Source organism: Astyanax mexicanus, chromosome 15 (assembly GCF_023375975.1).
Source record: "Astyanax mexicanus isolate ESR-SI-001 chromosome 15, AstMex3_surface, whole genome shotgun sequence".
In the NCBI taxonomy this organism is placed as follows: domain Eukaryota; kingdom Metazoa; phylum Chordata; class Actinopteri; order Characiformes; family Acestrorhamphidae; genus Astyanax; species Astyanax mexicanus.
Genome location: NC_064422.1, coordinates 33,941,268 through 33,958,199, shown reverse-complemented (window position 1 = coordinate 33,958,199; position 16,932 = coordinate 33,941,268). Strand labels below are relative to the sequence as shown.

Here is a 16,932-nt window from a genome sequence, read left to right as displayed (position 1 = left end):
TTCAGTTTGCGTTTAGAGTTTTGATAAACTGAGGCGAGTTTCTAGAAATGTGTTTAAACATTTGGGAAAAACTGTAAGTTGCATAACTGTAATTTTCACCTATGTAAGTACAATGAGAAACATGACGAGGAAAATCAGTTCACATACAAAGAGCTAACAAAAATGTATTTGTTGCAAAATGCAAAGAAACAGATCACTGTTCATCAGACCTCTGATCTCAGTCAGGCCAGAGGACTTGTACTAAATGATGCAATTTGTGTTTATTGATTTGCAAAGCTGTGATTTAGAATGATATTTGAGTGAGAACATATGGAATTGTGCTTAGAGTTTAGCAGTTTGGAGTCACAATGTTGACACATGAGCTTCATGTTTTTGGATTTGTGTGCATGGTTCCACATTTTGTGTGTAAACAATGTAGAAAAACTGTAATCCTCCATACATTTTCCCAACTGCTTGTGTAATGATCTGGGAAGGCACTGCATACAACAGTCAGTCACTTCTATTATTATTATACAAAGGATATTTCATAGACTTATCCCTTCACTTTAAAACTGTAATAAACTAATGTCTTTGGCCATCGATCTCAGATGAACATTGGATGAAATGTGTATTTGGGAGATTGAACACGTTTAAATACATTATAGAATAAGTGTACAAATTATGTACATATACTTATTCTCTATAAATGAAAAACTAAACAACATTACTCATGCTGTTTTACTCAAAATATGGAGTATGAGGCAGTTCAACCAGCACTCCAGTGAACTTCAGTGAACTCATGAACTGCTGGATTCTATTTTTTTTTTACCTACTGTTATATTGATAAATGTTGTGTACTACTGTCCTTGCCTATTCATAACACGGCTCTGCTACACAGTAGTTTGTCGTGTCACCCAGCACTCTACACTTTGCTCTACACTGACTGCAAGATATTCTTTCTTGTCTTTTTATTATCTCCACACACAGTCCTGCATTAGCTATAAGTCACTTTTGCAGTTAAAATACTGGATGTTTCTATGTTTTACTTTAAGTGTTTTGCATTTATGAATAAAATCACAATTACTTCTCTATCAAAGAAAAGCATTGTGTGATTAAACACTCCTGGGAATAAACGTCCAATGAAGTTATTTATCCACCAAACCACCAAATGCCTCCACTTTTCTCTGAATGATCGTCAGACCTATGAACCTAATTACATACTGCCAGAGAAAGCATATTAACAAAAACAGCATGACTTCATTATTAAAGCAAAAACCTAAAAATAGATGTATCTGACTAATAATTTGCACATTTATGTGTGTGAAGAATGTTCTATTATAATAAGTCTGTTTACCTAATGTATTAAAATACACATTTAAAAACAATGCATTTCAAATACATGAATACAGGAAATTACATTTCTAAAATGATATTGACACTACATTCATTTACGGTCCCTAGAGGGCATTTTGCACCATTTAGAAACTCACATTTTGCCACTGGTATATTATTTTCTTTTTTATTAGCAATAGTTGTTTTTTGTTTTTTTCTTTTAAATGGATTTTTCTGGTAAGGAGCACATTTATAAATCCTCCAAAACATGCATGCAGTAGAATAAATTAAGAGAATATTTATTTTAGGATTAGTACCTTTCTTGCAGTGCAAAGTATAGTCTGTGTGATTAGGGCATTATATGCTCTTACCTAGAAATTGCTGGAAACATTATACAGCTAGATTTGCATTTCCTGCAGGAAATACATTGTGCTTAAAAATAGATGAAATTGTGTGTGTGTGTGTGTGTGTGTGTGTGTGTGTGTGTGTGTGTGTGTGTGTGTGGGTGTAAATTGCTGTTTGTGTGTATTTGATTATTTAAGTATTCAAATGGTTCTTTTGCTTTTCTTCTGCTTTTCAGTAACACTTTATAACCCATTTACAGTGTAAGAGTGGGTCAGTTTTTCAGCTTTTTCACCAAATACAAAGAACCACAGAAGATTTACTAGTATTCTTTATGCTTGAATGCACAAGATGTTAAAATTATTTATTAATAGTGATGATTAATTTAAATATATAATATAATATAATTTAAACATGGTGAAAGACAAAAGCTAATTTCTTGGTTTGGACACTTCATATTTGTAATTACACTGACATTTATAATAAGGTATTATGTATACCATATAATGCATTATAAATGCATTCATCCAAAAAGTGTTTCCGAAATGACAACTAAACTAGGGCTGGATAATATGGCCAAAAACAATATCACAATATATGTCTTTTCCGATATTAATACAAACAGTATAAAAGTCACCACATGTGGTGTACATAATCTCTCACTGAAAGCTGGACGATATGGTAAAAATATTATCTCAAGATATTTAAAGAAATTTTCACAATACACAGTTTTATCACAATGTTATGACACATATAAAAAGGCCTGAGAAGTGTCAGATTAATAAAGATTCACTGCTATTCAAGCGCTTATACAGAGTACAGTGATTTTATTACATTTTAGCTGCACATGATGGGATTATAAGAAAGCTGATTGTTATATTGGCCATCTCTAATCTAAACAGCAAATTTCAACTCCCTCATTAGTATTAATTCTCTACAGTATATTAACATTAAAGAAATAAAACATTAAGGGACACATATGGAATTACTTAGTAAACAAAAAATGTTGGTTCACAATCCCCTGACCTAAACTCCCTCCAGGAACTCCAAGACTCTACCACATAAAAACATTGAGATTAAAATAAAGAGTGTGCAGATCTGTCCTCAGATACATAAAATGTGCTACTTAGAATAATCTAAAGTATAAAAAATATTCTGATTTGTTTAACACTTTTTTGCTTACTAAATAGCTTCACCTGTGCTTCTGTATAGCTTTAATGTCTTCAATATTAAATTTACCATGTAAAAAAGATAATAAAAAAGAAAGAAAACCTATTGAATGTAAAGAGGTATGTCCAAACTTTTCACTGGAACTGTAGGTAGAAACTAGTTTTGAAACATGTTTTATCTGGACAACAGCATAGCAATCTGGCAACCCTGGTGGCTCGCCATCTGTTTTGCTTGTTCTGATGTCAGTTTCTTAGAAGTGAGATTTACCATGCATTTTATTCCACACTTATCTCATGTAGTATGTTATGATGTTTACTATAAATCAGGATACATTGTGTATGTGTATATAGCGCCCTCAAAATCATGTTCGAGTCCCACTTTACAATTTGAACGCTCAGAGTACTACTCAGTATACTCATTAGTGCCCATTTCATTCTTCTAAATTATTCTTCTAAATCTCAAAAGCAGGCAGGAAAGAAGAAAAGCCGTTTCTGATTGCACCATTACCCTGCACTGTCTAAACTTAGCTCCTGAACGGAACGTCTCCCCTCACCAGCACACCTTTACAGCGCTGCGCTGGAATGAAAGCCAAAGAACTTGATTATGTCTTCCTGAGGCTTAAACGCAGCTTCCATTGAGTTGATCTCCATGGCAACACCACTAGTGCCATATTTCTTAAAGGCTACGATGGGCTGGTCGGGCTGCGGGTGCTGCTGTCTGTCACTGTGGGGGAAAGTGTTCAGAGCCGCTGCCTCTGCAGTGTCATTAAACCTGGATGTGAAAACAGGCTCTCACCAAAACAAACACACGAGCGCAGGCTAACACATTCCTAACAGGTGGCTCAAATCCAACACGAGCAGATATGATTATATGATTATATGATATGATTATTCTGAGACCTGAAATTTGAGGATATGCATCTTTTTATTTAAAAAATGTAACATATTACTGATTAGCTTTATTTTTTTTATTTTCTTTTACTAAACAGTTGCATCATTTAAGCCCTGATTGTTTATATCTTCAGACTCAGACTTGTGTTCATCACTACTCTACTTCATTTCTTTTTCTCTCCAACAGTCAGATGTTTGTTTTTCTGAAATCAATAAGAAAATCAATAGTATTAAAGCACTGTGTAAATAAAGAAAGAGTCTCTTCTCATTGAAGAAATGATATTAAGGCAGTGCACTGAGTTGATGTATTAGAAAGCTTGAGGTTTGAATGGTTTCAGCAATTAGTCCTTGCAGAAAAAGCTATTTAAACATATTAAGTGTTTTTATTTGCGTCATAAACTGATTTTCTGCATAAAGAAACATGTGAACAGGAATGCACGTCACACTTCAGTCACCTGTCCTAGTTGAACCAGCAATAGAGACTAATAATAGATATAAGGAATAAAAGTTGTTTATGATCTAAAGAAAGCAAAAAGAAAGTGTGTTTTTTTATACAGAGAATACAAATGCAGAAAAGCACAGAGCCCAACTACTCTGGCACCAGGTTTGAAGAGTTAAAGTGAACAGTGTCAAAGTTACTGAATGTACTGCCAGGCCAGTGAAACATAAGGTTTGTTACAGTTATGTAACTTTAGTTAGCTTTAGTGCCAAAATTAAGCAACACATTTTCTTATTTGATTTTGTAGTGTCAAAATGATAGCAAAATTTGATTCTACGGAATCACATGGGTATTTGTAATAGAAATTGTACATGTTTTCCAAGAAATAACTGCATGATTTGTAAGCTTATATTAGATATTCCATCATCAGAACCACAGTTCCAACTCACAGTTTCACAACTGATGATGATGGAATGTATGAAAGTAGAGCAGAGTTGTGAAAAATAGAATCATATTTATATTGTGTACAGGAATTCCAATTATTTAGTATTTTAAACAGTAAGACTTAGGTATTTTCCCCTCTTTAGAAGACTTTCCTATGAAACTCTCACTTTGCTGTGGTGCTGTGTATGGTAGTGCATAATTAGGCTATTTAAGTAAAGTAAATTTGCCCCTATCTATTATAAGGACTGGGCTACTGTGAAGGTTTTGAAAGAGTAGTTAGCATTCTGTTATACTGTCTCTGACTGAACCAAAAGGTCATATGTCCAAAACTGCAGCTATTTAGTTAAAGGATAAAGAGTGCTTAACTGTCAATATCAGTAAATTAACACCAGTGTAATTTTCAATTAATGTAATAATAATATGGTAGGAAAAAGTGTTGTAAGATATTGTAAGGTTTTAATAGGACAACGATATTTTTTTATTGATAGTCAAAAGTAGTAAAATTAAATTATATTTTATTATTGGTGTCAATCATTTAAAAATAAATTTAAAATCATGATGGAATTTCCCAGTATTATTGTGAGGGGACACTAATAATAGTGTAGTAAGGTTTAGGTCTGGCATAATATCTCACAGTAGAGAGAGAGAGGGAGAGAGAGAGAGAGAGAGAGAGAGAGAGAGAGAGAGAGAGAGAGAGAGAGAGAGAAGGTAAGACAATGCAAATGAGAGCAAGTGAAAGAAAGGCAGCGCGAGCGACTGAGAGATTTTAGCACAGCGACGGTGTGTGGACAATTTAAATGATCTGCATTTCTTTGCGAACACTCCGCTTTTGTGCGCCAGGGCACCATAGGGGTTGTTTTTACCTCACTGTGCGCTCTCTCCGTGTTTGGTGTGTTTATGCAAATTTCATGCAAAATATCGAAAACAGGCAACAAATTTTTTTAGACCTTATTGTACTCTGTAGTACCTTCGGTGAGACATTTCGGTCAGTGAAAGCGTTAACAGATTTTTTTGGCAAATAAAAAAAATATTTAATGTTAACAGAATTTAAAAAAGTGAGATAACCAACTAGATCATGTATTTTTTTTATTTCGCAAGATTAAGTTTGTTAAATTAAGAGGTTCTGAATGCAGATTTTGACAAATTGTCCAGCCATAGTCAATAATAATCCACAGAGAAAGGCAGGGATGCATTCAATGAATGGTCTATTGTATCAGACTATATTAACTGAGAATCGTGACATACTAAGCATGATATATATAGACTAGCACCATATTTACTCTGACTTTAGAAGAAAAAAAACATTGCAATAACTTATTTTGTTAAAATGTTTACTGGGATTACCAGTGTTCTACCATCTACATGAACATGATTTTTCCTTCATTCATGAACATACAAACATCCATGCAAAAATCTTGTCTGATTGATCCTGAAGATTACTAATTTCTTTTACTACAATGTTTTTTAAATATTACTGATCACACAGGCTAGTGAAGGCACTCATAAGTATACTCAGTTGTTAAATATATTTAAATAAGTGTTCTGGTTATGAGTAACGGCCATCCCAGAGCAGGTTCTTTTAGAACATGCTATAAATAGAACATGCATCTGCAGCATGTTATACATGCTGACAATATCAGATCATGGATTCTGCTTTTATTATGTGTTTCAGTTCCTTAAACTAAAAAAAATTAAAAATAATAAAAAAAATATCTCAAATGAGCATGACAGGCACACATTGCCAGTGTAAGCAGCGAAATAAACACAGAGTCAATTAACACAGATTATCTGCGACAGACAGGTAATAGATCAACCAGTACAATTAAAGCTGCATGTTCTACACCAAACATACAAATCCCACAGGTGTGATCTTTCTAATCAGGAACAAAACACAGCAAATCCCACAGGTGGAGCTGCACATTTGTGAAAGGGTTATTTAAATATGTTCGGCTTGACCGTCATGACAATCACAACTGCCATTGAGAGCCATGTGACAACCTTTAAAGCAATTTCAATGCATATCAATGCAGACTGTCATTTAGATTAAAAAATATATATATATAGATTAAAAAGTGACAAATCTGCTGTTCCTGCAAAATTCAAAAGAATTTAAAGAAGAAGAGTTTGTATCAAGCAGCGTATCCATTTAAGTGGTATATGAAGACCTATCATGATTATTTTTCTATTTGTCCGCATACTGGCCCAGAAATAGTGCTGCAATGATTAGTCAATATAATCAACAAATGTCGATTATTTAAATTTGTAGACTACACATTTCATTTTCGTCTAATCATTCATTTGCAACAGTATCGCATTACACAAAGTGCTGGGGACAGAAGCACAATGGGAGATGGGTAAATGTCTCCAAAAGTGCCTAAACACAACAGATTACATATTTATTCACTAAATATCAGTAATTTACATATTTAAACAACATCTAGACATTTAAATGACCTTTATATAACAAAGTTCAGCTGTTTCTATATTTTTTAGAGATATAGTACAGGGCAGAAATAATCGCTGATTAATCGACTAATCGAAGAAATAATCATCCGACTACCTTTGGTCGACTACCAAAATAATCAATAGTTGCAGCCCTACCCAGGAATAAGTGCAATTAACAATATCATTGTCATTTGATGACCATATTATCTGTCTGACACAATGATCATATTATAGCATAATATTGAAATTATTAGGCCTGCCAAAATAATATTTTTTTATTGTACATTATTTTGTCTTAAAAATAAGTGCACTTTATATTGTTGTCAAAACCAATTTATTCTACTTATACAATGATAACATAATAGCATAATAATGCGGTTATGATCAGAAATATAACTTACCTATTATATAAAATAGATAAATGTAACAATAACATAACGTAACAGGTTAGATATATGCAAACTCGAGTTTTTGGGTACACCTTGTCAATTAAATAAAAGTAACAGTTAAGTGTAAGTTAGAAACTTTATGTCATTGTTGGAGCACAAATATTATTTCTTCGTGCAATTCATAATGTTGGGAAACTGCTGATATCTAAATGAACTTAAAGAATGATTGATATATTTTGTAGGGGTATACAATATGAACAAAACTTTGTATTTGTAAAAGCGCTGTTGGATATCCCAATATCAATGTAAACACAATCAACTAAGATACGAAACTAGTTTAAGCTCATCTGATATTTTTTTTGCTGCTTTGCTGGGCTGTATTAATTTTTCCCAGGATAAGAAGTAGCTTGATGTGTGCATTCATTGTGGATCTCTACTTTGATCTACCTTACCACATTTTACTGCACTCTGCCTCGCTCTGCCTCCAGCCTGGTAATGTCAGGTGATCACAGTTTGGAATGTGAAGAGCTCTCTCTATTGCTGAATGATAACAATAAAAATACAATTCATCTCACAGCCCTTATTGTTCTGTATAAACTATATGTATGCTGTCTTAATATTGTTCACAGCAGTAACAATGCTCCGTTCTTTTTTGGGCTTCCGCTGTCTAGGATACCAAGTCTTGGTTTCCAGGAGCTCATTGAGAGGAGAGGGCCAGCACTGCCAATTAGCACCTAATCAGGCAATAAGACTCTCTGTCTGGGCTCTCCCTCACCTCACTGACTGTGCCATTGACTGCTTAAGCTTGACCTCCCTGTCTATGCTATTCTAAGATAATAGCTAACAGAGGCTCATTGACAGAAAAGAATGAACCACTTGTGGACTGAATTTTGGCCACCAGTCCCATGGTGCACGTTGGTTGGATGACAATTGTTGGTTTAACCTTATTGATAAGATAAACATTACAGCCGTTCCCAGGGGGCACCCTCTAAATGGCTCTGTTAATCAAGTTAGACATCTTGCTCAGTGCTAGACATGGTTCCATTGTGACTCTAGCCTCTTCTGTTTTTTCTTTTTTACTTGAGACACACTGGACAAAGCCGCAAAGAATATGAAAGGAATGAAAAGTGCTCTGTCGTGGGAAGGTTGACAAGTACATTTGTTCTCTAAGGCCTGACGCTGGCCGCTAGAGAGTAGCAGAAGCAGTCTCAGAGGAGCGGAGCTAGCAGTGTCACCAGTACCAATCTGCTATTTCATAATCTCTCACTTACTCATACCTTATTTTTATATATGCAATATGCTATCATGAGCAAACACATTTTTCAACCAGGCTAATCCTTCTATGCAAATACTGTCCACCGAAATGTCATGTATTGTAGCTCTGAAGCATTTCATAAATAAAGATAATCATTTCTGGCAGTGAAAAGTATAATATGCCAGGCACTATTAAGCAATGTGCATCTTCTTGTTTCAACTGTTTTCGTTTTAATGCTAAGGAAATGTAGAAAGCTTTATTAATAAATGAACAAACACTTACTTTTTACAGGTTTCGTATCTTCCAGTCGTTCCAAGGCTCTGGAAAAAAAGTAAAAAAAAAATAAGCTCAATTAATTCTAGGACATGCAATATACACAAATAATATAGAGATGGTAGGTTAATCAAATTAATTGGATTAATCATATTACTGTTTTAGAAACTTGGTCATTTTCAAAATGGAATAATCTGGCTCGTAGGATTAGAATTAGGCAATAATTTTCCTATTTTGTATTTTTCTTAACTAATTAAATTATAGATAACTGAAAATGACTGTTTACCATATTAATGAACATAGAGATTACTTTTGCACCTTTTATATATTGTATACAATATAACATAAAAGTTGTATGTAAGGTTGAAATGAGCCGTTTGCTATTCTTAAAAAAACTATTTTTTTTATATTGGTTTCATTTGAAGTTTTATCGTGCTTGCATGGTTTTGACTCCCTATAAACATAATAAATAAAGGAATATACTTTACGGATTGAATAGCTCTAAATGGTGCTGTTGGTTACTATTTTGTAATTAATTAAATGATTAAAAACTATTTTATTTTTAAATTCATTTCAATAATTGAGAATTGTTTGTATTTTGAAGAATATTGAGATTTGATTTTATTTTTTTACCAATGTTTTCCAGTCCTAAATAAAAAGGTAATTTTCTAAAGAGAAGATAAAACATTTTCATCACTACTCTACTACTAGAATTGATGAGAGAGTCTAACAACTCTGAATTAGAAAGCAAAACAAACCATTGAACCCAGGAAGAATGCTAACGTACCAAAAATAACCTCGGCCAGCTGTGTGTTGAATGAGGTTAACAGGTACCAAACCATCCATTACCACTCTGCCACACATTACCTTTAATTTTCTAATTACAGAGTAAGCAATGGAATAACTAAGCAGCACTTCATTCTGAGAAGGACACTTACGCTGGTCTCTCCAAGAATCTGTCTTCCTCAACACATTCAAGAACAGCAGCCACGCTGTTGTTATAGCAACCTTACAGAATTATGCTCCAACAATTACTTTCCCTCTCCATCCGTGTTCCTCTTATCTGACATGTAACGTCATCTGTACATACTGTACCCTGGGCATTGGGTAACACAAGGACAAGGGCTCTGACAGGTCAGGAACAAGACCCCAGTTCTAATTCTGCTCCAATTACTGGCCTTCATATGTGAATAAAAGCAGGACATAAAGTCGCAGGACTGCCTACGACTGACCACGGTATGCATACACTAGAATACACTAGAATACATTAGATCTGTCTGCAGTGATTTCAGAATGTCCAAACTCCCACAGAGGAATTTCAGAACACTGAATATTTTCAGCATGAAAAGAAATCAAATATAAAAACATACAGAGGAAGTTCATTCATCCTTCAGTGATGCAGCAGGCATGAAACCCCTCTCACCATTTTTGCTCATCAGGAAGGAAAAACATATTTTGATCACATCCTGAAAGCCCAATCAGACAGTGCAAACCTTTATACATGCATAGACCAGTGATGCTTTTTTACATTGGTGTTCAAAACATGCAGCAATCAATTTCCTTTGAAGATGACACACTGGAAGCCTTCTTACAGTTCAGTACATGATGTTCTATTTATAGCACTGCAGTGTTTACACATCTTGTCAACATCTGTAAGATGTTTTTAAGCAAACATTTAAGAACCTTCTTTTTGATTATTAAGTTTCTAGTGTTTGATAAGATCAGCTGGAGACAACTATGGAGCAGAACTGAGATAATATGATGCTCTTCAATGCATTGATGCATGTTAATACATTTACAGTAATTCACACTAAATACCAATTTAATTTTATTACAGCCAATACAACAATCAATAAAGAAAAAGAAAAAATTTAATTGTCTAAAATGGGACTGTATAACATATTATGAAATTTTAAATCAAGCAAAGTTCAGATGAATAAATGCACGTGAGGATGTATGTTAGGAACCCAAGCACCGAGTGGTCCAGCGGTCTAAGGCGCTGCCACTATGAGCAGGAGGTCGCAGGTTCGAACCCCAGCTCATGCAGCTTTGCCATCAAGCTGCCGGCGTCAGAGGGAGCAAAAATTGGCCCTGCTCCCTCTGGGTGGGTAGATGGCGCTCTCTCCCCACATCACTCCTAGGGTAATGTCTGCAGCACAGGGCGTCTGTCAGCTGATGTACCGGAGCCGAGCCGCTGCGCTTTCCTCCAAGCGTGCTGGCTGCTCGGCAATGCTGCATCAGCAGCAGCTCGAAAAAAAACGGTGGCTTCACATGCATCGGAGGAAGCATGTGTTAGTTTTCACCCTCCTGGTGTGTTGGGGCATTACTAGTGATAGGGGGAGTCCTAATGAGTGGGTTGGGTAATTGGCTGTGTACATTGGGGAGAAAAATGGGAAAAATTAGAAATCAAATAAAAAAAATAAAAAAAAAGGAAAGGAAGAACCCAAAAATCCCTTTCAGACAGCTTCCTCATGCGTCCACAGTTAATCCTGTTGGATGTGGTTCGTCCTTTTTTGGTGGTATGCTGACATTACCCTGGATACTGTGGCTCTTGATACATCACAAAGACTTGCTGTCTTGGTGACAGATGCGCCAGCAAGACGTGCACCAACAATTTGTCCCCCTTAGAACTCTGGTATGTCACCCATAATGTTGTGTTCACTGCAATATTTTGAGCAAAAATTACCCTGCTAATTGAACCTTCACACTCTGCTCTTACTGGTGCAATGTGCAATTAATGAAGATTGGCCACCAGGCTGGTCCAATTTAGCCATGAAACCTCCCACACTAAAATGACAGGTGTATCAGTTTCATTGTCCAAGCCCTATACTAGGGGTGGGCGATATGGCCCTAAAATAATATCACAATATTTCATGGTATTTTCGCGATAACGATACTCTTAATGATATGACAAAACACTGATTTTTTTTTCTTTTCAAGAATACATTACTTCACAATACTAATAATGCACTCTATATATCTCCATATATCCAGTGCTGCAGTAATATAAATGATACTGGACAGATATAATCTGTTTCTAGTAGATATTTAATGGTAAATGAGAACAGTGTGAATGTTTCTTTTGCTAAAAACAGCAAAAAAGTAGTACCCTGATGTGATTATTAGGGGTGGGTGATATGGTACAATATTTCAGGGACACATTGGCATCGATTTATGCACTGCTGTCACCCCCAGAACCCATTTTGTAGTAATAATGAATTTTAAAATTTAGCAGCTACATGTTATAACATATATGTAGGCTATAGGCATATAATACAAAATCACTTGTCTTAAGCTGGGAGAAGCATTCGCTCATCTACCACAGATTTAAAAGACCCAAAGTATCTGAGCCACGCAAACCAAACTGAATGTCTCCTCATGCTCCTACATGCTTCAGAGCCACAAAAAAAAACTTCTTCTCCACAGTATTTGAGGCAACACTTACCCACGTTTTAATTCACACAGGATTAGTTTAACACTAAATTAATTTTATAGGTAATTTTACTGAAGATAAATAGTTCCAGCAACAGTCCGGTAAAAATGACTGACACAGAGCTTTCAAATAGGACTAAAATCCCTAGGGATGCCTGGTAATAATTACTTTACCCCATCTCCCGGATAAAACTAACCCTGTCCAAATGGGGTTTTAAATGAGGATTTTCTGCATGCTTGATGAGATAAGCAGGAGGTAAATATGTAGGAGAATTAAGAAAACATGAGAATATGTGAGATATGTTTTACACTCCAATCCATTTAAATTAATTCATATGAATGCTAATTTATTTTAATGCCTATACAAAAACTCTATTAAGAAGTTACATTTAAAATGCTAAAAGATTTAATGAAATAATACAAAACAAAAAGGAGCTAAAAGTGGAACTTCGGGTTGTGTGTAATTCTGAGAACTAAAATGTCTGAGTTCTGAGATGCAGCAGAAGAATAGCACTTCATGTGGCATTGAGATCTAATGGACAGAATTGCTATCAGCAGCTTGTTGATTTTGTTTAAATGTCACACTCAGGCAGCTGTGTCTGGAACATGGCACATAGCTGCCCTTGTCTACGCCTTTTCTTTAATGTCAGCAGACCTCTTTGGCTAATACAACGCTTCTAGGGAGACAGCTGTCCATCCCCTTCGGTACACTCCCAAAAGGTCTGTAATTGCTTTAGACAGGTAGAACTCATATAACATCAGAAAGTAACCTCTTTCTGTCATATAAGTAAAAGAGCATGCCAGCGAGCACTTGGTATAAGAAAACTGAAAGCTATATATGTCGCCTTAACTGGTCTACAGAAGATTTCTTGTGAAAGAAAAGTCCTGTAAGGTTAATTAGAAGTCCATAATGTTTAAGCATATAAAAATCGAACTAAATTTGTAAACACCTGCAAAGCATATCTATGCAAATGACTTCATTAAAGCCAACAGCCTCTAAATTTGTAATTTGGGGATGTATAGACCTCTCTGGGGAAAATGTGTCAAAAACTGCCAGAGCATTTGAATAAGTACATTTAATGCAGGTTACAGTAAATACATTGCTGTGTGACACTCTGTGTTTTTGACTACACGGTTTTGTTTATTTCTAGTTAATATATGGAATACTGTCAAGATGTAGAGAGCAATTACATCAAACAAACCCACCCAGATCTCTCTGTTTTTAGAATGAATATATTAGACATTATTATTAAGTCGTGCCAGGACACTGATACCATCTATTACAAAATGTTGTTCCCTTCCAACGTAGGAACACTGCTTTCAATCTGAAAGAAGGAATCTTTGAGATTGATGCTTTAATAAAGTAGTATTTTAAACCTCAGGGGCACACTGCACAAACAGAAGACATACTGGCAAAAAAGTACAAAATGTTCTTTACATATTCTGAAAAATCACAAGATACTTCCATCACTTCTTTTAACATAGAATACTGGTAAAAGGTAATGATGCCCTTAAGGAGTCCATGGCATGGCGTAAAAAGTAATATCACAATATTTCAGGATATTGAGTGATATGAGAAAACAATTTTTTTTATATAAATTTTGAGAGCATACTTGGAAAAAAAAACATTTTTCATTAGAAGCAAAAAAACAGCAAACAACAGTAACTTACCAGAGTTAGATAATATAAGATAATCCTTTGAGTGCGGAAGTGGGGATATTAATAATGTGACAGCAGCAAAGTGATAGCAACGCACACAGAAGCAGAATAAAGTGTTTACAATAAAAACAATAATAACATGTAATGTAACAATGTTACATGAAAAATCAACCACAAAACGATGTGAAATATTTAGTGCATGCATATAAACTGCAAATATAAACCCTTAAAGTGATTGTAACACTATATACAATTGAATAAGCAAATCTAATCAAGCAAGCTTTGGATGGCAGCTTTAGCCAGTTAGAGCAGCAAGGAGGCTCCTGCCTAGTTAGCTAGCATTGCAATGTAAAAAAAACTCTGGATCTGAGGCAAATCATACAACTGTACTACTGTAATATATTGTAAATAAATGTTTCCTCTAATTATTACAAATATCACTGAAAAAAACGACTAAATAATTATTTAGACTGTTATCTAGATCATTATCTATGATCCAGTGCTATATCCTGTATACTATATATAGCCTGACCCGTGAGGTTGTTTGAACTATGATATATATGATACTAAAAAAATATATAATAATAATAATGATTATTATATATATATATTCCGCCTGTTCTCATTTTTCCAGCAGTTCTCGGGCTCCCTATCTCTTTATAAAGGCGTTTTTTCCCGTCCGCGTCCCAATTCACTAGCCAGGTCTGCACAGATCTGATTGGCCGAGGAGAGCGTTTGGTGATCTTACAGCACATGTGATCGGTCTATGAGTTTACTGCGCCACAAAGTACGTATACCTTAAAGACAAGAAAAGTTCTGACACTTAAAATTAACACTGTCAAAATTAAATACTTCTCTGTAGTTTATCAGTTTGGGTCTGCATTGGACAACGTCTGGATCCGGACCCGGACCGCGGTCCGCCTATTAGTGACCTTTGATTTAGATTTTATCTTCAAACAAAAGCAAGTACATTTTGGGCCACAGTACTGTTTCAGTATTAAGAATCATGATGCTACACATTGTATCAGTATAAAAGTTAAAACTTTGATATTGTGACAATCCTATCGCTAATTGTTGGCAACAGTTCTGAAAAAGGCTGAAAAAGAGTGATTAATATTAACAGACCCACAGTGAGCCAAGAAAATTCTTCCCACGCCACTTCACCACCTCCACCAGTTTGCAGTGTTGACCTGAATCAGGTTGGGACCATTGATTCATGCTTCTGCTGCCAAGGTCTAACCCTACAATCTGTGCAGAATTAAGATTCATCAGGCCAGACTTTGTTTTTACAGTTTTTTTTTTTTTTTTTTATAAAATGAGACTTCAAAAAATAGATAGATACAGTACCAAGTTTGGACACACATTCCCATTAATATTTATTTTACACTTTTTTGTTAACTTCTTAACTGCATATGCATTCCTTCATAGTTTTGATGCCTTCAACATTAATCTACAGTGAAATATAATAATACAACTATAAAATTAAAAATTAAAAAGGTTGGTTCAAACTTTTAAATGGTGCTTTTTTTTTTATGAAATATGCAATCAAGCAAATCAAGCAAGGTGCAGATGACAAGTACATGTGTGTGAAGTGTTCCAAAAAAAAGGAAAAAGAAAATGAATAGAAAGTCAATAATGAAATACATGCAAGTATATTCTTGTACATATTACAGTCTTGGAAACAAAGGTGCTTCAAGGAGTTCTTTAAGTGATGCCACAGAAGATCTAGTTTTGGTTCCATAAAATAACATGAATGTAATAAGTTATGTTTCATCATGTCCAATGACTTTTGCCACTCACTGTGCTGTCCACTGTGAGTGGTAATGCCTTCTATAATGTACTGTATGCCCAAACAACTTGGTCTTGCTCCAACTCAGATAATTCGCATCGCCTTGCCATGAGCACGTAAGCCAGTACTCAAACTCACTCACAAGATAACACCTCACAACTTATACAGGTTTGACTGTTTTCAAGCCCACTCCTGAGGTAACACTTCATGATCACACTATTGTCCCATAACAGTTGACATGTCAGAAGAGTTAATAACTGAACGTGTTTATCGTTTTTTTTTTTTCAAGTTTTCAGGTCTTTAAAGCAAGAGTTTAAGAGGTTCATTCCTCAATTAAACTGCAAACTTCTGCTGCTCACCAGAATGAGATGTAGTGATTTAGATACGCAGTACAACACAATGCAGCAGCTTGTTACAGAAGGTCACACAAACTAAGACACACGACAAGACTGTGTGCATACACGACAAAAAACACACAGCACAATACATTTACAGCGAATCAAAACCATACATATGTGACACTAACAATTCAGGAGAACAAGGACTGCCAGTGAATAAACGAATATATCAAGAATACAGTTTGTGTCAAAGAGCATATGAGTGCTAAGAGTTCATTGCAGGATTTTTTTTATCTGAAAACTGTGCAGAAAGTTTGGTTAGATGTGAACCATAGTAGCTTTAGTTAGGAATAGCAACTAGCCTATCTAACTATGTCCTGATCAGATACAGTGACTCAAGATCAGGTTGATCCAGGTATATTTTAATGGACCAGATGTCAGCTATAGTGATTAGAGCACTACCTGGGGTTCTCACAGCACCAGTAATGGACATTATTGCCCATGTGGCTGCACTTATGCAAGTTATTAGAAGAAAAATATCTGCAGTTTGGTAACAGTTTACAGTAAAACATGAAACCATATAGATAATCTGAACGTCCCTGTAACAATGGCAAAAATGTTCTGTTTTATCAGCAAAAGAACCACACACCTTACCTTTTAAACCAGCATTGAACAGTATACACATACACTACGCTAACCTAAATCCCAGCACTTTACCTCACTATAAAACAGTTATTTAACATCAGCTGATGTTAA

General features: G+C 35.1%; 1 protein-coding gene across 1 annotated transcript in view; it reads right to left on the bottom strand.

Moving 5' to 3' along the window:
• The window catches only part of ankfn1 (ankyrin repeat and fibronectin type III domain containing 1), a 112,759-nt gene that overhangs the window by 60,969 nt on the left and 34,858 nt on the right, over window positions 1–16,932 (bottom strand). The window contains exon 6 of the mRNA XM_022669036.2: window positions 8,968–9,005. Coding sequence (XP_022524757.2) covers window positions 8,968–9,005 — 38 coding nt within the window. The remainder of the gene's footprint in view (window positions 1–8,967; window positions 9,006–16,932) is intronic.